The sequence below is a fragment of the Miniopterus natalensis genome, chromosome 2 (assembly GCF_054644295.1).
Source record: "Miniopterus natalensis isolate mMinNat1 chromosome 2, mMinNat1.hap1, whole genome shotgun sequence".
Lineage (NCBI taxonomy): Eukaryota > Metazoa > Chordata > Mammalia > Chiroptera > Miniopteridae > Miniopterus > Miniopterus natalensis.
The window spans coordinates 74,654,312-74,678,813 of record NC_142082.1 but is presented as its reverse complement, the minus strand read 5'-3'; the positions used below and the strand labels follow the sequence as shown (position 1 = coordinate 74,678,813).

Below are 24,502 nucleotides of genomic sequence, written 5' to 3'. Positions count from 1 at the left end.
ATTTTATCAGGACATACTCTCTTCTAAAATAAATTCTCAATCCCTGAAAATCTGACTGGCTAGCCTAAAGCTCTTACATTATTGAAGTGAAACCAAGGGCCAGGAACCAAGTAACATCCTTTTGGATTAGAAACGGTTTCTAGGCCAAATCCTTTATGGGTTTTTGAGGCTTTAAAAATCCTGACTTCCTAAAATCAGAAATAACTTTTTTCATCTTGGAAATTTACAACAAAATTATCCTTAGGTATTTTAAATGGTGGTAGATTCTGAATTTCACATAGGAAGAAACCTTAGAGATTTAAATATCACCATAACTCAAAATGCTGTGAGGAGACATTCTCAGAAAAGCACTGTATTTTATGCTACCTGGAAACTTTAGGTTTAGTAACAGCCCTTCCATTAAATACAAAAGCATTACTTTAAAATGTATTAAACAGAATCTTTCAAGGTTGAGTCTTAGATGTTACTTTAATAGTATTCATGAAGTATATAGTTATTTAAAAAGCGTATTTAAAAAAAAAAAATCAATGATTTTACTCACTGTATATAGAGAACTAGATTTTTAAAAAATAGTTTCTTCTTTTACATGGAGTATATCTTAAGATACGAAGAACCAAATTACTCTTTGGTTTTATTACATGGGAAAAACAACATACACGCCTTTAGTCAAACAACTTTGTGATATTTATGTTCCATTGCACAGATATGGGTTATACAAATTAGTAACACAGTTATTTCTTAAGTTCCAAACAATTTCTAAAATATTATTACAGCAGTTGCCTAGGATATTAAAACAACGAGGTGGAAATTATACTCTAAATAGTTAAATATGACACTGAAAATACTGCGTGTTTTAATTAGAGAAAAATTAAATTGTGTGCTTAAACGCTCTAACAACTAAGTAGCAGGGCAACCAACAACTAGAAATAAGTCACGATGGTCCATTTTTATGAATGAATTTATATGATTATTCTTTAGATAACCACTCCTCTTGAAAATGCATAATTAAAACATAAAATCTCTGTATCTAAGATCTATGGTGAAGTGTACTATTATTTATGACTTTATGTAACTATTAATTCAAAGATAAAAGACACCACACTTGGAAAGAAGAGAAGATTTTTAGAAGGAAATGGTTTTAATTGAATTAATGAGATGAAAAGATAGTGAAGCCCTGTTTGCTACTTACATGAAAGAAGGTTTTAAAAAATAATCACTGCACAAAATACAAAGGGTATGGTTATGCTGTGATATTAAATTTTTCTCCATGTTTTTCTTGACTGTTCAAGGACAAATTAAGGTTTCCACAGCAAATTTGTTTTCAAAATGCCGAATAGTAGCACAATTGCTGACTTCACGTTTCTGAATACCTGTTTGGGAGGGAAAAGTTGTTAAATTTTTGGTTCTTTAGTAATGAATATTCACATTAATCTTCATAGTTATTATTTAGACATATGAAAATATTTTACTGTATATTACATTAACCTCTATAATTTGATTTTTTTAACATTAAAGAATGTAATTTTCCTCTCTTTTCTGAACTAAGTGTCTTGACAGATCTTAGTAACAACAATGCCATATGTCTAACTTAGAAATACATCTTCACTGTAGTGGTGATTTGTTGAAACTTCACACTAAAAAGACAGAATTTCATTATATACATAAATCTGACATTTTAAAAAACTATGAACCATTAAGATAATTTAAAAATGTAAGAAATCAAGCAGCAGGTTTCAGGTGAGTCATCAGCCTGAGGTAAGAGAACAGTATTATTAAAAGCGCTAACAAAAGCCAGGAAAGCACTTTTACTGTGGGCTGAAGTTCCGAAGAAATCACACCACAGTGTATTTGAATGTCACTTCTTACTTTCCCACAGCTCTGCCATGTGCTTTAACTTTATTTTTATAATGATCTTGAAAAGAAATGCGGAGATACTGTCATCCTTATTTTTCAGGTGAGGAAACAAAGGTTTAGTGATTTGACAAAGCTATGTTAGTTGGGTCAATACTCTTAATTCTTCAGCCAAATTCCTTTATAATTAACCTGACTGATGATCTTCAACAAGATCCAAAAGACAAACAATTTGCTTAGAATCCAGATCCCTGGGCATTCACCTGAAGAGCTCCTCTAGAGACCCACTGGATAAGAAGGACCCGTGCAGAGTGGCTGTACCAAAGAGGTAGGATACAAAGCTGGACTGGGTAACTACATGGAAGGTAACCTATCAGCACCTCAAGGCAATGAGATTTCACATTAACCTATTCTCTCTATCTGAGAAGAGTGGATTTAGAGTTAAGATGATGCTTCAGAAATCTCCAAATATTTATAGTGATAGAACAGAGTTTTAACATATTAAATCTAGTTTAACACAATGTAGTGAAACAAAAAACTTTCCTGCCAGCACTTTAAAAAGTATTACCTTTAATGGTTTCTCTGCGTTGCAGTTTATAAGTTTCTTTGTTGTGGCACAGTCGATAAATAAAGAAACCCAAGTGGTCAACGTTTTCAATGCGATCAGTGATAACCATGTGCTCATGAATCAGGTATGACTGAGGCAAATAGGTTCCAGCCTACATTTGGGAAAGAATGTATTACATGACTATCTCAAGGCCTACATTGAACAGACAAAGAAAATAAACAAAACTCTTAAGAGTTTATAGTTGGAACAGAGGCTGCAAACTACTTGCCCACCATCTGTTTTTATAAAGTTTTACTGAAAAATATTCATGCCCATTTGTTTACATATTGTTTATGGCATCAGGATTAAGTAGCTGTAACACAGATTTTATTTCTTGAAAGCCTCCTATTTATTCTCTGGACCTTTAGGAAAACTTAAATATAACTCCTAAAATTATATTTAATTTCAAAATTAAAAGAAAAAAAAAAACCCTCAAAAAACCAAAACCATGAGTCCTAGTTCCTCTCAGCTATATTTCTAGCAAAATGGACTCCCATAGGGCTAGCTTCTCAACAAGAAATTCCAAGATGCTATAGCAGCACCAATAAGAAATAGTTTAAAATTTTATACCTTTATGTTAATAAGCAACTCCAGCAGGTTTCTGGGTGGCATAACAATGGAAGTGTTCAGAGGAATCACATAGCACTTATCCAGGGTAAGATCTAAATAGGCTGTGAGTTTCTGGGAAGAAAAAGATACATTTTTGTTAGATTAATATTTATAATTCAGGCAACAACTAGACTTTTAAGAATAACTTGTACCATTAGAATGGGTTGGCTTTAGAATGTATAAAGCACTTGTACTTCAACAAGTCAAGACTTTGCTGGGATAGGAATGGAAGTAGTAATGGGAGAAGAAAAATAATTGCTACTAAGAAATAAAATTCTTTAAAAAAATTTTTATTTATCTATTTGTTGATTTTACAAAGAGAGGAAAGGAGAGAGAGAAACATTGTCCTTCTACTTATTTATGCGTTCATTGGTTGATTCTTGTATGTGCCCTGACCAGAGATTGAACCCGCACCTTTGACGTACCAGCTGACACTCCAACCAACTGAGCTACCAGGCCAGGCTGGATGTAAAATTCTTATCAGGGGTTTGTTTCTGTAATAACTGATAATAAGCCATTAAAATTAACTGCAAATAACCTATGATCTGAATAAGAGATTTCGTTAGTTCCCTCAGGTATAAACGCTAATGCCCTCCAAGGCATCCATCCATTGTATGTAAAATGATCATCTGCCTATCTAGAATAGTATTAGTTAATACCATCCTTAGAGAACTGAGTAACAGTTAATTAAATGATTGTCTGTGCTCTTGTGGTTCAGGTGAGAAACCCTGATTGAGAAAGACTGTCATGAGGATGGTTTTGAGGATTAAAATGAGTTAACTAAAACCATATAAACAGTTAGATTTTAAGAGATCAGTGTTAGTTTTTATTATTTTCTATTTGCTTTGGATAAGAATTATCACCTTAAAGTAATTTTTCAAATTGGCTTATAAATATGCATTATAGGTATTTTATCACGGATAAAATGCAACGCCAACTTCAGTAATATGTCCGAATGTTCAAAATGGCAAACATACACTGATTTAACATCTACAGGTAATATGAGAACTGCTGAATCTCTGAATTCTGGTTTGAAAGAAGAAAATATTCTTGGCACAAAAAATATTAGGGGAATTTAAATGTCAACTAAATATTAAATTACACTCTAATGTGCATTTTCTTAGATGTGATAATTATATGGTTATGCAGACAAAGTCCTCATTCTTAAGAAATAACAGCTTTAAGTATCTGGGGGTCAAGTGTCAAATGTGAAAAAAAGATGAAGAAAATATGACAAAATTTTGTAACCAGGTGGAGAACTTGGGAAATTAACTGTATTTTCACTTCTACTTTTCTGCAGTGATTAACAATTTTCAATAGCTAGGGAGGAAATGTAGAATGAGAACTTAGAAATAATTATTAAGCCCATCAAATGCTGACACTTTATTTTATAGGACAGAAGAAACCCAAGTTCATTTTTTAAGTAAAAAGTAAACTCTAAATAGAATAAATTAGCAAATACTGAAATTAAAACTACAAAAAGCATAAATTAAAGAACTTGCACTCTTTTGACAGTTTAGGACACTGGCTCACCTTGTTAAAGTCATGAACAATGTTGGCAGGATCACTATCTGCAAACTCTGGGACAGGCACACTGATGAATTCAACTTCTTCTTCCTCAAAGATCTTAATATTTTCCTCAATTGTCTGGTAGCGAGCAGCTGGGGCATCTGCAGAAGGCTCATTTAAGATGACATCATCTTTGATGTACTTTAATCCACAGTAGTACACGTCATCTGGCTATAGAGGATTTAAACACTATTTCAGCAATTCAGTGAGAGACAGGTTTTTAAATGTAAGCATTACTTAAGCTGCCACCTAAATAGTAGTTTGCTTGCAAACTCTCAGTTTTAGATGACAAGTCAGACAGTTTAATTATAGAGATAACACATTCTTTAAGATCAAGTTTTGAAGTATTGTAAAAAGCAGCTTCAGAAGGAGAAAAGCAGCTGGTTTTCCCTTTACTTTTTGTGGTCCACAAAAATAGAATGTAAAGCAATTATCCCTCTGGTGACAAGTAAATCTGAAGAAATACACAAGCCTATTTCTAGTTGTAGGCATTATTTTTATAAAAGAATATATTCGGAAATTAATGTTTCTTCTGAACGAACATACTCTTAAAACTTTTAATAGGATTCACCAATTCAATAATTTTTCTCTTATTAGCCAACAGAGGAATATTTCTAAAATTCCCAGAGTCTGGATTTTCCTTAAAATATATCACAATTAAGTGGAAAATATCATTACAGCAAATCATTATAAAGATTATAAAAAGCACATATAATAAAGACTAGGAGTATGTAACAAAACATTATGACAAGTATCTTTGGACAGTAAAACTGCAAATGAGTTTTCCTTTACTAAATATATTTCTTATAAAATTGTATTAAACAAAGATGAGTAGTATTTCAGTAATGTCCAGTAACATGCCATTCTCTCAAAAAATATAGAAAATGAGCATGAAATTTATACATCCTCTGGCAGACTAGTTCAAAATTAGTTACTTAAATATTAAAATATTTGAGATAGTCATAATTATAATCAGAAGAAAAATCTGTCTTAATCCACTAGGATTATCACTAAACACTTAAGTTTTACACAAGTTCCATCTTAAGTTACTGCTGGAGTCATACAAGTCTCTAGAGAAACTAGTTACTGAGAAAGGGGCAGAGAGAAGTACTCCAGTATATTTCTCTGTCTAAAATGCTGCCTGTCTAAAAGGCTGGGCAAACAGGTTCAGGAGACTTTTAAACACAGCTTTAAAATAGGACCACCACTCTGGCTAAAGGCCACAGACTGAAGTGCAGGCTTAGAGCAAGTTAGGACCAATCTTCTAACACGTGAAGGCAAGGCAAAAAAGTTCTTAGTATTTTTCCACTTACTTGAAGTGCAAAATATTTGTACAGGTATGCTCCTCCTAGAATGACACCCGCAAGCATGAATGCTAGTCCAAAGCACATGCACCAACACCAGGCTCTTCTCTGGCCAACCGGTACTACTTCATCTGGATCCTAAAATATGAAAACAGACTGATGGTCAATATCACATCTCCGGTCAGAATCATAGGAAGGTGAGGACTGAAAGAAACCTTAAGGATTATTGTTTTATATACAAAGATACTAAGACACTGAGGAGTCAGGTCTCAATCAAGATCAAAGTGGTGGTGCCAAGACTCATCATAATGCCTCTGGAGCAAAGAATCCAGTCCCTTGGGAGAGTTCTGCCTCCTAACTCTCAACACCCCACCTGCTATCCATATCTTTATATGGATAATTTTTATTTTCTGTGCACAACATTTGGTGATTAATACATCTTCTAACATTTAAAAATTCAGAAAAGGTTACAACACAACTTTGTCATGCAATATTACAGTGCTGAGCCTTGTATATTATGACTTCAGAGTATAACATTATTGCAGTAGAAAAAGTGTCTAGGAAGTCTTCAAATAAGATCTTTCTAGGAAAGATTCAATAAAAAACCCTTACAAAGTCCAAAGACATAAAACTATCATACAATTGCTAGAATTTTTATTTTGACTCACTCAAGGAAATAATTTAACATTAGAACATCATCTGGGGTCAAGTCTTGAGATACTCCCTTTGCCCTCCTAACCCAGTTCCTCTTCTGTCACTTCCCAGCAAGAGCTAATTTCTTATTTGTACCAGTTTCAAATGCAAACAGTAGACAAAGGAGATTAACTGCTGGCATTACATTATTAGAAGTTCAAGAAATAATAGTGAATAACATTGCAATAATGGGTACTGAAAATAATTGGGGAGAACACTTTGCAAAGTATATGACTGTCTAACCACTAAGCTGTGAGTGTTAAAGGTTACTGTAGTAGGCATACTTGTCAATGTACTGCATACATAATACAACGAGTGCACTACAAGAGAGTAGTATGTAATGAAACTAACACTAGAAAAATTTATTAAGACATGTAAGATATTCTACCTGTGAATAAAAAGTTATAAGAATTCTATGAAGTCATAAGGTAGTATGACAACTGAATTGATAAAGTACAGTGTTTGCTTGAGTCCTTACCTGATCTGACATAAATATCTAGGGAGATAAGAATTAGTCCCTAGCATAACTGATTTTAAGATGGAGGCAGAGTGGAGGGGTGGAAATAGTTATTTCTAAACATTTGGTACCAGCTGCTGAGACAGTCAAATGTGCGTACAACACTCACTGTTTGGTAGGCTCTTTTCTAGCAGCACAAAAGTGAATAGCCAAAGACGATAGGCAGACATTTGCAAAAGAATATGCAGCCCTAACTATCAAATTAATGACAAGTCCCTAGGTCTTTTGATGTATCATTTTTAACTGGGCAGCAAACAATAATTTCAAGAATGTCTATGTTCTAGGCATTGGTTATATAGTCTCTGTCAAGAAGAGATCATAAAAAATCAGTCTGGAAAGTAAATATGCAAAGAGAACATACGTACGACATGGGTTCTAATAGGAGAAACCAGAGAGCACAGAAGAAGGGATGATATTGTTTGGGGAAGACTTCCCAGGGTAGAAAATACTGGAATGGAATGCTAAAGGACAAATATATTCATTACCCACACAGATGACAGAGTTAAAGGGAAAAAAATCAATGAAACCATCAACCTAAAATGTATTTATTTCTCCAAGGGCCACATGTATGGCCGGAGTGCCCAATATGGTGGGAAGGGGTACAAGAGATAAGAATGGAGAGGTAACTGGGGCAGGTCAAAAAGCGACTTTGGCCCTGGCTGGTATGGCACAGTTGGATGGAGCATCGTCCCATACACAAAAAGGTTTTGGGTTTGATTCCCGGTCAGGGCACATACTATGTTGCAGGTTGAATCTCCAGTCAGGGCAGATATGGAAGGCAAATGATCAATGTTTCTCTCCCACATTGATGTTTCTTTCTTTCTCTTCCCCGCCCCTTCCTCTCTCTAAAATCAGTAAAAGAAAATTTCTTAAAAAACAACTTTGTATGCCATGCTCTGGAGTTTGAATTCTCATGTTCATTCAAAAATGACTTTTTAGGTCTCTGCTCTCCACCATGTGAGGATAGAAGACAGCCATCTACAAACCAGGAAGCAGGCTCTCACCAGAACTCAGTCTGCCTACACCTTGATCTGGGACTTCCCAGCTTCTAGACTGTGAGAAATAAATGTTTTTGTTTAAGCTAAAAAAACAAAGCAAAGCAAAACAAACAAAAATTTAAGACTATGATAATAAACAAAAAAATTTAAATTTCTCAAAGACTTAATTTATAAATACTTTACTTATCGACAGGCCATTTGTTCAGCACCTCAACAATGCATGGCTATACTGGCAGCTCGCAGCCAAACTTGGCATTTAGTTGGTTCGCAACGAATATTTGATGAGTGAAAGAAATTTAGATTTTTTTAAAGCTTGGTTATTTTTTTAATGACCCATAAGTTACATCGGCAGCCTGCATGAGAATGATATTGGGGGGTGGCAACATAAGAATTCATGACATACAGTGGCTATTTAGCAAAGAACAGCAGCCCTAATTAAGTACTTAGCCCAGATCAACATTTATTAAGGGCCTGCTATTTGCAATGTACAGTGCTAGATCCTCTGGGAAATTCAAGTGTGATTAAAACATGGCTCACATCTTGATTAAGACATGGCTCACATCCTAAGCAATTTATAGCCAAAATTAACATTAGGCATGACAAATAAATGACATGCCGTATTACAATCTGAGTCATGGAGAGGAATTAAAGTATATTCAAGATAGAAAAGTTTTAAGTTAAGCAATTTATTAAGTGTATTTAAAATGATTAAATTTTAACACCTGAAAGAGTAAGCTTTAAGAAAGAAGCCACATATAAAATTATAGAAGAAAAACCCCACAACCATCTCAAAATATGTAGAAAATGCATTTTGTCAAACCAGAACTCCCATTCATAATAAAGTCTCTTTGTAAACAAGGAAGAGGTGAATTCTTTAATATAAATAAAGCTAATCATCAAAAACGTGTATCAAGCCCCATACTTAATGGTGAAACTTCAAAATTATACCATACCCTTTTTCAAGTAAAAAATATGAGGGATGCCCACTAAAACTGATTCGTTTCCTTTCAACATTGTACTAGAGATCCTACCTGGTACACAAATGACAAGAACACAAACAGATATAAAAATTAGAAAAAAGAACACAAAATTGCTGGGTGTAAATGATATAACTGTAGAAAATCCAAAAAGTCTAATTATTCAAACTAATTAATAGTTCAGCAAGACTGACTAAGATTGGCCCATACTAGAAACAACACAAATATCCACTAACTAATGAATGGATAAATTGTGGTTTATTCATAATGAATCAAAACCATGCAAGTGAAAAAAGTCCAATGCAGAAGACTACTCACTGCATGACTCCATTTTTATGAAATTCCAGAAAAAGTAAAACTATAGTGACAAAATGCAACTTAGTGGTTGCAATGGCCAAGGGCTGATGAAGGGAAGACTGAAGAGGCAGGAGGAAACCTTTTAGCCTGATGGAAATGTTTCATATCTTGATTGTAGTGGTGAATATATGACTTTATATAATTACCACAAATTCAATTAAATTGTACACATAATATGGATCAATTTTATTCCATGTAAATTATATTTCAATATGGGGAATGAAGGAAAAATCAACTGAAATCCTACACATTGGGCAATAAACATCTAACACCACCAAGTGCTGGAGAAAGAAAGTATGGAACAATGAGAATTGGGACCTTTTATACAGTTGACAAAAGCGCAGTTGCTTTGGAGAATAATTTGGTAGCATTTAATAAAATTAAAGATATATACCCTATAAGCCAGCAATTCCATTCCTTGGACTATAACCCTAGATAGACTTTTGTACGTGTACATAAAGACATAAGTCCAAGAATGATTACTGTAGAACTGTCAATAAGAAAAAAACTGGAAATAACCTAAAAGTCCATCAAGTGAAGAAAGTATTATAGGTTCATATAATAATAGTTAAAATACAATCAACTAGCACTATTGATTTTGAGATAAATCTCAGAAACATAATACTAAATCACAAACAAAACAAAAACACACACAAACAAGACAAATTGCATAATATATACAGTACATGATATCTAAGACTTTAAAACTATAAAATGGTATTACAGATTCTGTTTTTGTATGCTTAGATTACTTCATAATTAAAGAATACCAACAAAAATCAACAAGAAAAAGGAAAATTACTCATGAACAAGAGTTTCTTCACTAGGGTATATAACATTACCTGGCCTAATTTAAAACAAGTTACAGAAACATGTCCTCCCTACGTACTGCGAAACTGGTACACCTTAAATTATGCTGATGAGGTATAAGATCTCCCACAGGTGCTGTACAATTATCATTTCATTAATCTTTCTAAAACCTCAAGCTTTTACCCCAGTTTATAAATGAAGACACTGAAGCACAAGCTGGCCTATAATCACTCCTCAACAGCAGGTATAGAAAGATACGACTTTCAAAAGCAGTCTCACTCTCGCACTGTACTAATTTCTAGTTCAAATAAATCTTACCATATAATAAAACTGCTTAATTATATCTTAAGCAAAATGAAGGACAAACTCTGTTCTGGTACTTCAATTAGTTAAGAATTAGGTCACCTCAATCAGTTCCCTAAGAAGCTTCAGAAATGTGCTTCAATTATAACTTAACGCAGACAAAATGCAAGGGTTTTCATAAAATTTTTATTCTGATCCCATACTAACAAAGCAGTTTACATCCCAGGCACTTGTATTTGAGCCTTCTTTTTAGGATGAAGACATTTTTTCAAAGCTCTCAGATATACTATTTTGCATTATTATAGCAAATGCAACAATGCTTTAAGAAACAGAATACTGCCTGGCCCGGCGTGGCTCAGCGTTTGAGCGTCGACCTAGGATCCAGGCTATCGAGGTTCGATTCCCGGTCACGGCACATGCCCGGGTTGTGGCTCGATCAATGACTCTCTCCACTGATGTTTCTATCTCTCTCTCTACCTCTCCTTTCCTCTCTCTGAAATCAATAAAGATATATTTAAAAAAACCAAAAAACAGAATACTAATGAGAAATATATCTGTTAGGGTTAAAAATTATGTTACACTAAAAGGAAGGAAGGGAGGAGGGGTCATAAGAACACTTCAGGTATAAAAATGAGACAGAAATAGAGGAAAGAACCAATACAATTTATTCAACTCAGAGTAACATGAGCTACTGAAACTTCAGAAGTAGATTTAGTTATTTAGAAACATACATTTTAAAACATATTTGGTAATATCGATAAATATGGGGATGCACTGGCCAACTGTCCATGGATGTGTTGTTTGGCCTGTATACTGTTTTCCAAAATACAGAATTAGTTGCCAACATTTTAAAAAATTAGGTGATTCTAATTTTTAAAAACAGACTTCTGACTAATGGTCTAGACTTTTCAACTCCTTTCTCATGATTTTTGTCCCCAGTTGAAAACAACACATACCAAGTTCTTTTCTAGATCACATGGTTTTGAACCTTATCTTCATTTTCAGCTATGACTAGGTATGCTCCCTTCTGAGAACCTAATTTTATAAACCACCAGTCTAAACCAGTTCCTCATATAAAGGATTTTGAGATCCGGGTTTTAGAGACTGGATTAATATGGTTGATAAAGGCATCTTAATCTTTCAAATGACAGAAGCAGCATTCTTTTACAAAGAACAAACCCAAACAGTTGGCATCAGCAAACAAAAAATGGTGGCAGAGAGGAGTAGGGAGTGGGTAAGCCCAAAGAAAACCTTGGTCCAAGGGCTACAGGAATCACAGAGTTGTTCCAAACAACTCCCAGTTTCCAGAAAAGATAAAACAATGAGAATGACAGAGGCTATTTAGGTTATAATACCATCTATATGACATTCTAGAAAAGGTAAACTATAGGAACAGAAAACAGGAACAGGGTGAGAGACAGGAATGACTACAAAGTGGTATGAAGGAATTTTTTGGGGGGAGGGGGTGAGAAAAATATTCTGTATGAGACTTTTTCAAAGCTCTCACATTTTTCAACTTGGACAGAAGATACAACTTTGGTCAAAATTATCGGAACTGTATACCTAAAAAAGCCAAATATTTCAGTATTCAATACTCTAGTAAACTCAAATTACTTTCCTTTCTCAATTTATGAGCAGCAAGGACAAGTCACCCCCCTGCCCCAAGGCCCAATTAAATGATACTAAAGAAGCTAAAAAAAGGTACAAACCTGTAAGAAAAAGAACAGAAAAATAAGACTGTCAGCCAACAAGAAATGTCAAAATTTTAGAGGACAGGAAACAGTTGGACAAGTGGTATTTTAACTTCTCCATCTCAATTACCCATCATAAATTTGGATTATCTCATAGGGTTGTTTTAGGGATTAAATGAGAAAATATAGATGAAGCATTTAAATCATTTTGGTACATAGTAAATAGGAAGTGCTTAATGATAGCTATCATTATTTCCTTCACCAGGGGATTTAGCTGTGAAAGGTAAGCTGAAACAAGAATATGCTAAGGTTGAAGCCAATAAAAAGCAAGCTACAGCAGAAAACTGAAAAGCCACTTGCAAAAAGACATATTACTGGACAGCAAAATTAAGTCACCATTTCAGTAAGAATTTTTAAATAAACAAACAAAAAGCTTGGTGATCATCTAAAAACCTACTTTAAAAATTTCCAAAATGCTTTCCTACCTATAGTCTTAGAGCCACAAAAGTTATGTCAGAGATTGCTCCAACTTATTAAAAAGCTATAAACACAGAAAACATTTGTTTGCAGTTTCTTATACATTTAAATCAGTATTTAAATTTTGCTTTCTCATTTGACTTTTCAAACAAGATTGCTACAGTCTCATCTATGGGGACCAAGTCCATATGGGAAATGTTGTGTCTGGGATACCAAAAGGAGGCAGTTTTTCAAGTGATTGTCATTACAAGGACAGTAAGTGTTATTACATTATTCTGTACTTGGAATAGCGGGAGGTTTAAAAAGTGAGAAATTAATCTAAAATTACAATGTCTACAAAACAGATTTCTCATAAACGTCCTTTACTGTTAACAAATCTTACATATACAAGCAGCAAAAGGAAATTAAAATTTAAAGCCATCGTGTAACAATCTAACTAGTGTGAGAAATCTATAACATCTGAACCAGATATTGACATTCTAAATAACCAGCACCAGTCTAGGTTAAAAAGTAGGTCAGAAATAAAAAGTTAAAAAACCAGGCTGCAAATGCGTTTAGTGCTAGATAATAACGTAATCACTTTTGTATCATTAGGGACAGGGCAGAATATTAATATGTGAGTAGATACCTTAAAAATCTTCTATTTTTTCTACATATAAAATTCATATTGGTGAGACTGAAAGGCATAGATAGTCAAAAGAAAAGCCTAGACCAGCACTTACAGGCAGGTTTATAAAAACAGTATTACATACGTTACTTATTGTGAATTACAGCCTTTACCAGGAATAGCTAAATTGGTCAAGATAGATTTCTTCTGCCACTGACTGAATCATGAGTTCATATTGTTCCTAATAAGAATATCAATTGTTACTGAAAATTTTAAGTATGATAGGAATAATAATTTCTGTAATTCGTTATAACATTAAGTGTGAAGTTAGAGGGGGAAAAAAGCAAACCAGTTCTAGACTCATTTTTGTATAAATTTTGGATCTTAATGTTACTCAACAAGAGTGTTACACATTCATCTTCAAATATGAATAATTCCATTTAAAATGGAACATTTTTGATAAGAAAATTCCTAGTATATTTTTCTAAAATCATAAAATAGTTTAAATATGGAAAGTTGTATCTTCGGTCCAAGTAGAAAAATGTGGAAGTTAACACAAAATGACTAGAAAAATAATTCCAGTTCTTGAGATCAGGGATATTTGTCTCTATAGAATGAACACGTAAAAAGTGCTTTGAGCCCTAGCCAGTGTGGTTCAATGGTTAGAGTACCCACCCAGTGGGTTCGATTACTGGTCAAGGGCACATACCTGGGTCCCAGGTTGGATCCCTGACCCCTGATTGATGTCTCTCTCTCACATTAATGTTTCTCTTTCTCTTTCTCTCCCCCACTCCTCCCTCCCTCCATTCCACTCTCTAAAAATCAATAGAAAAAAATATCCCTGGGTGACGATTAACAAAAGAAATAAAAGTGCTTCCAACCTTATGCCATGCACCAAGTGCACGTACAATAAATACTCAGTAGTCATTTGATCGTGTCCCCTTACTCCACCACTCTCCTAGCTCTTGGATCCCGGGGTGTTGTTTTCTTGTGAAAGCAGATACAGACATTTAAGTAGGTTGTGATTAATTTGGTTTACATAATTGGTTTAGTCTATCTCAGCTACGCTAGGTGCTTCTCGAATGTTGGGGCACTTAGTAATTTAAAAATTCCTGGTTTAGTGTCTGGCCATGCAGTAGGTGCCTCTGAATATATGATCAGTTTTGTTCTCAGAAATAAAAGATTCCGTGTGGAAAGACCATGAAATGTCATTTAGTCCAACACATCATTTTACAGATAAATATAATGAAAGCCAGAAAAGTTAAGTAAAATTATCTGTGTACTATCACAGAACTAATAAGACCTAAGTATCATCCAACTCCATGTGCATCTTGGGGAAGGGAAAGCATGAAACTATTAGGTTAACTACCTGTCTAAGTAATAGCTCAGGCAAATTAACTCTGGTAAAAGGTAAAGTGACACAATGTAACAATTGGATAATACTCAGATCCAACAAAAACATAGCTTGAGTTTCCACAGAATTCTGCCATCATAATTGGTTTACTTCAATTGAACCACACACGTAATAAGTGGTGTGTGTTAGACTTTTATCTATTGTTCATCAAATTACAAAGCATAGTAATTAAAAGTATTAAAATCATATGCACAGAAGCAAAAACAATAATGAAAAATAATTCAGGAACACCAGCATATAAGCATTTCAAAGTAAATGAAAAAAGTAAGACAATAATTACAAAATGAAACCTCAGTAAAGAGTAATAAAGCCACAGAGCAAAACCATGAAGTTGGTAGTGAGTTGTATAAAATTACTCATAAAGGAGACAGTTTTGGAACTTTGAAGAGGGAGACCAGAAGATGCCTTATTATCTTTCTCTAGGCCACCCTGTCTGACATTACACTAGTGCTAATAATGCAGATGGTTTCCATTATTATCTATTATTATCATTAAGTCCATTTTTAATGTTTAAGGAATATTCTAATAAATCTTTAAAAGGCTATCAAGATAGCAAAGTTGAAAGTCCCATTGATTTCCAGTTAAATGTTTATCGTCACTTCCTCTTGAAAGCTAGACAGAGTAACAGTAAAAAGGATAGACAAATGAACCTTAAGACAGAGAATGAAAATGAATGACAGCAAACTATGTCCATAAAAACTTGAATGCTGAAAGCACAAGGAAAAAATCTCAAGCTTCTAGAGGAAAAAAAATAAAACAAAACTGGCAATGTACAAAGAACCAGGAATCAGAATGGCATCAGACCAAGAGATAACAGAGCATTATCATCAAAATGCTGGGGGGAAAATTACTGCTCACTTAGAATTTTATACCCAGATAAATTAATTGTGAGGATATTCTTAGACATGCAAGGTTTAAAAAATATTGATCTCAGCCCAGCCGGCCTGGCTCAGTGGTTGAGCATTGACCCACGAACCAGGAGATCATGGTTCCATCCCGGTCAGGACGGGGCAAGGCTGCGGGCTCAGTCCCCAGTGGGGGGCGTGCAGGAGGCAGCCGATCAAGGACTCTCTCTCATCATTGATGTTTCATTGACATTTCTATCTCTCCCTCCCTCCCTCTCTCTCTGAAATCAATAAAAACATATTTAAAATAAAAATATATATTGACCTCGGACACTTTTTCTCTGATTCATAAAACTGCAGATCCAACATGGGATGGAGGCAAAAGTAATTCAATTCCAAGATGGTAATTACCCTCAGGACATCTGCATAGCAACATGGCTGGAGTGCAACCAGTCTGGATGGTGAGACTGAAGAATAACAAGTGGAATATGACCAGGAAAACAGAAAACGTGATAAGCTATCTGGTTAAGTTTGTACATACAGAAAAGCAATTATAATGCTGTCAGAGAGTCTAAAGATGAATTAGCAATAAATACACAGAAAAAGAAGCAATCCTCCTCTCAGTCTAAGGAGCAATTATCAAATAATAAAAAGGTTTTGTATGAGAAAGGTAGTATAAAGTCATTCTATACTACTCAGATGTAAATAATGTTTATGTCAATTACAATAAAAGCAAAGAATATCAGTTTTACCAGAAATTACTACAACTATACCAGGAGAATAGATTATGTGTAATATGTAAAAATAAATAGAAAAAGCTAAATATTCACTTCATTTAGGAGGCCAATAGATAATACATAAAATTGCAAAAAACAAAAAGATAGAAATAAACAGAAACCATGAAACAGCAGTATAAGCAAGTGCTTAGAGAAGTTCACCAAATGTGGTCCAGGGACACCCTTTCAGGGGATCCAACAGTTAGAAGTATCCTTACAATGAAACGAAGACAGTTATCTTCATTATTCTCAGACTAGTGTACAGTGGAGTTTTCTAAAAGCTAAATGTGAGATACTACAACAGGCGGCTGCAGAAGCTGATATGAGAATCCAACTGCATTCTATTAAACTATTTAGTCAACAGTGCTGCAAAAACGTAAAACAATTTTACTTTACTGAATGCTAAAGCAGCGATTTTCAACCTTTTTCATCTCATGGAACACATAAACTAATTACTAAAATTCTGCGCACGCCAAAAATGTATTATATTTTTTGCCGATCTGACACACACACACCAGATGGCTATTGTTGTGTTGGCTGTCATTTTTTTATTTGACAATCTAAGGAAAAAGGGGTCAGTGCACCTGACTACATAGTTAGGTATTGTATGTTTTTAAAATTCTCATGGCACACTGGTTGAAAATCGTTGTGCTAAAGGGTTTTTCTGTTGTAGGAATGCATCCTCTCCTGTTGGTGGGGGCCTATGTGGAAATGGCAACAATACTGTTATATAATTGACATGAAGGAGAGTAATACAAAACAAGAATGAAGGGAATAAAGTGAGACTCTAATAGATGGGGATAGTGCAGAAGCACTAACATTTGATGAATTTCTACACACTGTTGTTTCACAACACTATATAAGGTTGGTACTACCACTGTAGTTTACAAATGAGGAAAGCGGGGCTTGGGAGGGTTTCTGACTTGCCAAATTAACATCCAAGTTACAGAATTATCATTTGCCAAGAGGATCTATTTGCCAGGAGGATCTAACACTATCTAAAAGTGACTTTAAGTTTGAGGCATTAATCTATAAAAGCAAAAAATTAATAACTGCTCTGCTTAATTTTTGTCTTGAAGTCGGCTACTTTTAAAAATCTTTAAAGCCAAATCAAAGTAAAAAGGAAAACTGAATAGATACTACATTTGTCTCACATTATGAAACTGTTTCATGAATGCCAAAGCCTGTAAGAGATGTAGTTGTAATAATTGTAACAGTAGTAATAACAGTAATAGCAGCTAACATAGTCTTACTCTGTTACAGGCATTGTGATCAATTTTTTACAGATGATCATATTCCCTATTTTGCTGATGGAGAAACTGAGACAGAGTTGAAGTAACTTACCCAAAGTATCACACACAGTAAGTGGTAGAGGCAGGATTTAAACTGTGAATTATATAATCTTAAGTTCTTAGTAACTAGACAGAATTTTCCTGAACTGTGCCCCTCTACTGCTTGAGGGGACTGGGGCAAAAAGGAAAAATATTCTTTTGATTCCCTCCTTCCCCAACCATTTACAAATGTAAAAATCATTCTTAGCTCAAGGGCCATATAAAAACAAGCAGCAGCAGGCGATACTTGGGCCCATGGGCGATAATTTATCAGCACTGTAAAACAGGCTTTCAGTGTCTTTGCCTAAAATGCTTGCATGAATTAGTTAATATTTAACAATCAGATTTCAAATAAAAACCCTGATTCTAGTGTACCTTTAAAAATTAGAGGGTTGAGCAACACTGAGTCTGTCTTTTTAAACAAAACTGAAGAATGTTCTAACTTGTTTAATATGCAAAAAGCCAAGCTTCACTAATTCATCTACTTGGGCCCACGAGGCATTGAGTTTGCCCTCTCTGCTTAATATGACTAACATTAAGCTAGCTAAAACCAATGGGCCTGGGAAATTTTCTTCCTAGCATTAAAATGAAAGCAAGAAAAAAATGAATTTTTTTTCTACAAAATCTGATGGAGTAATATATACAACAGAATGGAAATAGTAGAAAGGTTGGCTAACAAAATAAATTTTAAGAAATGCAGATCTTAGATAGATCAACTAGCTCTTAAAATCATTTTTCCCAGCACAAAGATGGGTCTTCTTTTGGATGTTATCTTTTTGGCTCTTATATTAAATAATTTTAAACATTATAATCATATTTAAAGAAAAATAAATTCAAGATTTAATCTTTATTTTTAACTCATTCTGCAAAACATACACTTAAATTTTTTAAACTAATTTTGGCATTAAAAGTTAAACATTCAAATATACAAAAATCCATCAAAACTATGCCAAAAAAGGCTTATGCAAATATTCAAAATCTCCAAGTATTAAATATACGACACCATACTTAGTGTCAATTTTGCAAATTTCCAAGATATTTAACTTCAAAATGTTAGCATTTATAAATTGTGCACATTTTATTCCATTAATTTTTCTTCTGACATATTTACATTAGCTGTAAGTCATAAAATTACTGCTGGAAATTATCAGCATTAAAATATAAAACAATAAATGAAAAATTAGAATATCCCTCTATCATAAAAAACGAGTAATTTCCTCATTTCTGTACCTGAAGATTGAAATTCTTCTGCTTAAGAATATTCTTGATTTCCCCCCAAATGGTAGAATTATAGAAATACTTCCTCAAAGTTCTTTTTACATCTAATCAATTTTTTAAAATGTTTTTAGTTGATTTTCTAGAGAGGAAGGGAGAGGAATAAAGAGATAGAAATAGAAACATCAATGAGACAGAAACATCGATTGGCTGCCTCCTGCACACCTCCTATTGGGGATCAAGTGGGAAACCGGGGCATGTGCCCTGACGGGGAATGGAACAGGTAACCTCTTGGTTCATGGGTTGATGCTCAACCACTGAGTGAGCCACAGGGGTCAGGCAACCTCTTATCAATTTAAGATTATAAAAAAACTTTAATTGTTTAAAATAAGTTTATTCATTCAATTATTGGTAACTCTTAGAAGGTACAATTTTATTGTAGATTTCCTTAAAGCTATTAAAAAATACATATCACAAATACTGATTAAAGGGGAGAATCATCATTACATAATCTTTAAATGATTTTCTTAGGGTCATATCTATAATTTAATTTCCAATTTTCAGCAGTCTATCCTGTAAATGATTCTCATTAAGCTTTGTGCAAAGAACGTAAGAGAGCCAAGAAAATAACTCTTTACACATAATATAAGCTTTTTAAAATTATAGCTCCAGTGTTACTATTTTCTACATCATATCGACAAAAACCTCATTCAGAAATTCAAAATTGTCAAATCCTTTATTTAACAGATAGCAGTTGTGGCCTGAAGAATTTCTTTGAAGACAAAGTCCTTACCTTCTTCAATCTGAGCACTAATAAATAGTTGTCAAGTTTACCAAAAAGTTTAAGAGAATGAATTCATCAATGTATTTGAAGAGAAACATTGTTTCTGGATCTTCCTTTACTGTTAACAATGATAGACAAAGTAGTACAAGAAGCTTTAGTTATGTGAATTCAGAAAGTATTTCCTTTTAAAAAAACAAATGCCTTTCTAATAGACACTTCAGATGTTTAAGTTATGACATGCTAGAACTAAGAAAAATATAAATGTCCCACAATTGCTCCTTAAAACATTTTCAATGTACAATGAAAGCAAGTCAAACTTCAGCAATACATAATGAAAGCCTCTTAAGTTAAATTCTAAATCAACTGCCCGGCCAGGCGTGGCTCAGCGGTTGAGCGTGGACCTGGGATCCAGGCGATCAGGGTTCGATTCCTGGTCAGGGCACATGCCCGGTTGTGGGCTTGATCAATGACTTTCTCATTGATGTTTCTGTCTCTCTCTCTCCTTTCCTCTCTCTGAAATCAATAAAGATATATTTTTTAAAAAATTAAAAAAAAAAATTCTAAATCAACTTAAAAAGATTTCTAACTATGTGTTCCTAGAGATATTTCTGATTAAAAATACTTCTCACTTAAACCTCTCTTACATGGCAGAAATGAATTCCACAACGTCTTAAAGGCTTATGATTTTGCAAAGGATAATATACCTGCTTGTCTAGTCGGGAGAAAATGTGTTTAAGATGACATTGGGAATATCCCAAGCAGGTGACTTGTCCTCCAATTGTACAGTATGCAACCTGGTCCACTCTCTGCAACTACAGCCAACAGTAGCAGAGTTGGGTGGAGCACGAGTACACAGGATGTCCTGCCAAGTCCCTTGGTATGCACGGGGCAATTAATTTATCTTCCAATACTAAACCTTCACTTCAGATATCAGTACCCTCAATGGAGAACCAAGATGTAATGACTGCAAAGTTTTTACTGACTGATGCTTACAAACACTAGGTAATGATATGTACTTGTTAAAAAGAACTAAACTCCCAATTCCCTCTCTAAAGATCAACACATTTCAGTAACTATCATCATATATTTTATGTCCTTTGTTCCTCTGCCTCAACCCCTGCCCCTCAACGCGGGGGGGGGGGGGGGGAAAATCAGAAAAACAAAGACCACCTCCAAAAAACTAAATTACCAAACCCCAAACCCTCCAGCTGAGTTTAATGCAAACAGAAAATGTCTGGAAGTGTGAAAAACTAGGGCCCAAATAGCCATTTTGTGATGGGTAACTCAGACCTTACTGGGTTAGTAGTTCTTCACTTTTTCTCAAGCTTCCATCCTGCCCCATCTTCTCCCCTACATAAACACAGCACTTTACTCTTAAGAACATCTCACTTTTAAGAAAGACTACAACTCCAGGGTAGAAAAGAGGCAACATGATTTATCAGCAAGACACTGTCTGGGAATACCTCTGAAGCAAACTTGAGATTTTTTGACGTTGGTTATTGGGAAAGGTGTTTCATAATTCGGCATTACAACAAAATGAGCTGTTGACAACTACTGTTCTACAGTGATGTAATCCAAACTGAATATTTGATTCGTTACATAATACTTCTATCCATCTCCTTTCTCTTTGGCCTACTGCTACTTAATATGAGGAAGGAATATAACATGCTAAACACAGGAAGGATGAAGGGGAACAGTGTGGTTAGGGTGAGGAGGTAGTTATTTTTCACAATGAAAACAACGTAATTCCTGCCAAATATAATTATAGAGTCCTAGCATCTTCAAAGAATTTTAAAACTGGAAGAATCCTTACAGACCAATTGGTCCTACCCTCTCATCTTATAGATAAGGAAAATGAAAAACTTAAGCCCAAGTTCAAACAGTTAAGTAATGACAAAACTGGGACTTCTGACTCAGTACATTAAGTATTTTCTTTTACATTCGCACATCTATAACAAACGATTTTGCAAAGCTCAAAGTTATAGACACGAACATAAATGAATTTCTGCCTGTAATATAAAACGTGCATTTAATTTCAAATTCACCCGTTACACAAAACATAGGAAGTACATTCTGCTGTTTTCGTATCTCTAAGAGTTTTGTGCTAATTGGGACAGGTGGAGGAAGGTGAAAATAGTTAAGGGGGAAATGTAGGAAAAGAACAAAAAGTAGCAAGCTGGTTGAGATAAAATAATCAATAGACATGGCTACTGAAATTAACAGCTACTGAAAAGACAAGATTAAAAAATGGGGCAACAAAACTGCTTCCAGGGGGTTCTCACCCTGAAGTGAGAAAAGAGCTAAAGAAACAGCAAAAGATAAGAGCAGAGTAAAGTACTGGAATGCATACTACATTAAGACAGCTGACTGGAGTGAGAGAATGTGGTAGAATCTGCATTTTAAAACCAGAATCCCAGATGATACGAGAGGAAGTGACCCTTATAAGTACATTTTGAGAAACACTGTTTTTTAGGATACTGTGTTCTAGGAGGGTTAAAGGTATTACCGATTCTTGCTCAGGCGTCCTGACCCATAACTAGCTTTACTTGATTCTCTCAACCAACCAGGCAAGGAAATACCTCAGAAGGGTGATTCTGTGCAGAATCCAGGCAGTCAAACTAGGCTGTTACAGTACAGTCACCCAGGGAGCCAGAGACGATTATGTAATCACTGCCCAAGCTCTAAGAGGAAGAGACAGTTCTCTCACAAATGTCTGTTATAAAGTAAGCCTTCCAATTATCATTAAGTGACTGGCTGATTATAAGGATTCTACTTTTAATGTAGAGCAGTATTTTGTCACTTGCTGAAGAAGCCTTTGAGCTTATAGCTAGAAAAAGAATTAGTCATTTTGTATCTGCCCACTCATCCATAACGGCTTTGTGGTCACAAAGGAAGACTCTGGCCCTCACAACTTAGTTCCAGTATTTTTCTTTGGATATGGGGATCTGAGAAGATAGAAAAGGAAAACAAAGCACAGAGCTATGAATGGTTACTTTTTTACAGCTGCTATGACCACAAAATTTGACTATGGTGAAACAGTGAGAAATTCTGAGGATCTACAGGGTCACCCTTTCAGAAATGACAGTAAATGTCAAAAATTGGATTTATAGCTGCCCAACAAATTAATTCTGACTTATGTGGAGTTTCAAATCTCCACTACAGAACAGAGCAAAGCTGTCTGAAGTGACATCATCTGATGCTGCCCCCCCCCCTTTTAATAGGAGGGATCATACTTCTTTAGAAGATTTTAAAAGACATGCAATAGAATTAAAACCTATCTATCTATATATGTATTTGAGACTGTTGTGACTGGGCACTTGACTATCAATCTATTTCAGGTACACGGAATGTTACATAAATATAGAGCTAAGATGATAATTTGCTACTGGAATTACGGTATGTGCATTCCAAACATTTTCTTGTAAGACCAAGCCTGTTTGCAATGGATTCAGAAAAACAATACCAATATGCAAACTCTCAATCCTTTTACAAAATCAGTTCACTGTTCCTATTTCAAGGCAAGGCAGACATTTAAAATCAACCCCTGACCTTTGTGTTTTTAACCAGAACACTTCCAAAACCAAGTACAGGCTAAACATTTTTACATCCAATTCACATTAAATTCTCAAACATGTTTACAGTAATATTAGTGGCCTATTTTTCAGTAGTAATTTTCATTAGACTATATAAAAATAGTGCTTATTACTCATATCTGCACACAAATAACTGAGTTTTTCAAAGTTAAAACTAAGTATATCCTATGGTAATTAGTCTTGAAAAGTGCTAACGAAAATTAGTACAATTATGGTTTCACTCCTGATTTTACTTAGGGTTAAAACGAGGGATTTTGTAAAATAAGGGAAATTTTCTAAGGGATGTAGGACAAGTTTCCCGCATTTAGTTTCACTTAGCCTAAGGGGTCCTATAAAGATGCAGATATAATTTAAAAGCCAATTGTCGGTTTTACACTAACATCCACATAGTAATTACTGATCTTTACCTGCAATATTTTAGTTATAAAATCAACAGCCAGAACCTACTCTGCGCACCTTCCCTTTGCTCCCCCCCGCCCCCCGTCTGCTCCTTGCTCCCCTCTCCGGACCCCACCCTGAAGTTCACCTGACAATACCGAAGGGCCGTGGGAAAAGGAGGCAAAGAAGAAAATGCTTTTAAAACGACGAGGCTCACAGGAGCTGGACTTTGCTCCAAGTGGTGTTGAGCCTCGAAACGAAAGTAGGAAGCAACAGAGGGTTCGGCTGGTAATGATGTCAGCCATTTTAGGCACATTATTTATAGTGCGAGGAAGTGCCGAACTCTGTTGTTGTTTTCGAGGGTTTGCCCGTCGCCGCCGGTCTGCAGGTCGAACGAACCCGGCCCCGGCTCCGCGAACATCCCCCGACCGCACCAACGACCGTGGCCTGGGCACAGTTCTTCAATCCTTCCTCTCCGGGCCTCCCGAGACCCCAACCCGCGTCAGGCACCGCTCCCTGCACACGCACCGCTCCCTGCACACGCACTTTCTTACAAAGAAGCTGCGGCCGGACAAACAAGGGGAGCGGCCCCTGGAAAGGCGCGAGCTCGGCTCCCCGCGCGCCCCCGCCGAGCCCCGCGCAGCCCCACCTCCCGGCCTCGGACCTTGCAGTCGACCGCGACGGCGTCGGGGGGGATGATGAGCGCCTCCTCGCTGCTCTTGGGTTCGTCCTTCTTGGCCTCCTTCTGGGCCAGAGCCGAGTTGAACGTCACCTTCACCATGGCTTGGCCTGGGGT

At 35.3% G+C, this 24,502-nt stretch overlaps 1 protein-coding gene across 1 annotated transcript; it reads right to left on the bottom strand.

The window, feature by feature from the left end:
• Window positions 1-449: 449 nt before the first annotated feature.
• ITM2B (integral membrane protein 2B) lies at window positions 450-24,502 on the bottom strand. The gene is made up of 6 exons (XM_016205441.2): window positions 24,371-24,502; window positions 5,950-6,078; window positions 4,601-4,807; window positions 3,029-3,139; window positions 2,420-2,570; window positions 450-1,370 (listed from the first exon to the last, which is right to left on the bottom strand). Exons 1-6 carry the CDS (start codon window positions 24,485-24,487, stop codon window positions 1,285-1,287), a joined length of 801 nt encoding a protein of 266 aa, XP_016060927.1. The 5' UTR covers window positions 24,488-24,502; the 3' UTR covers window positions 450-1,284.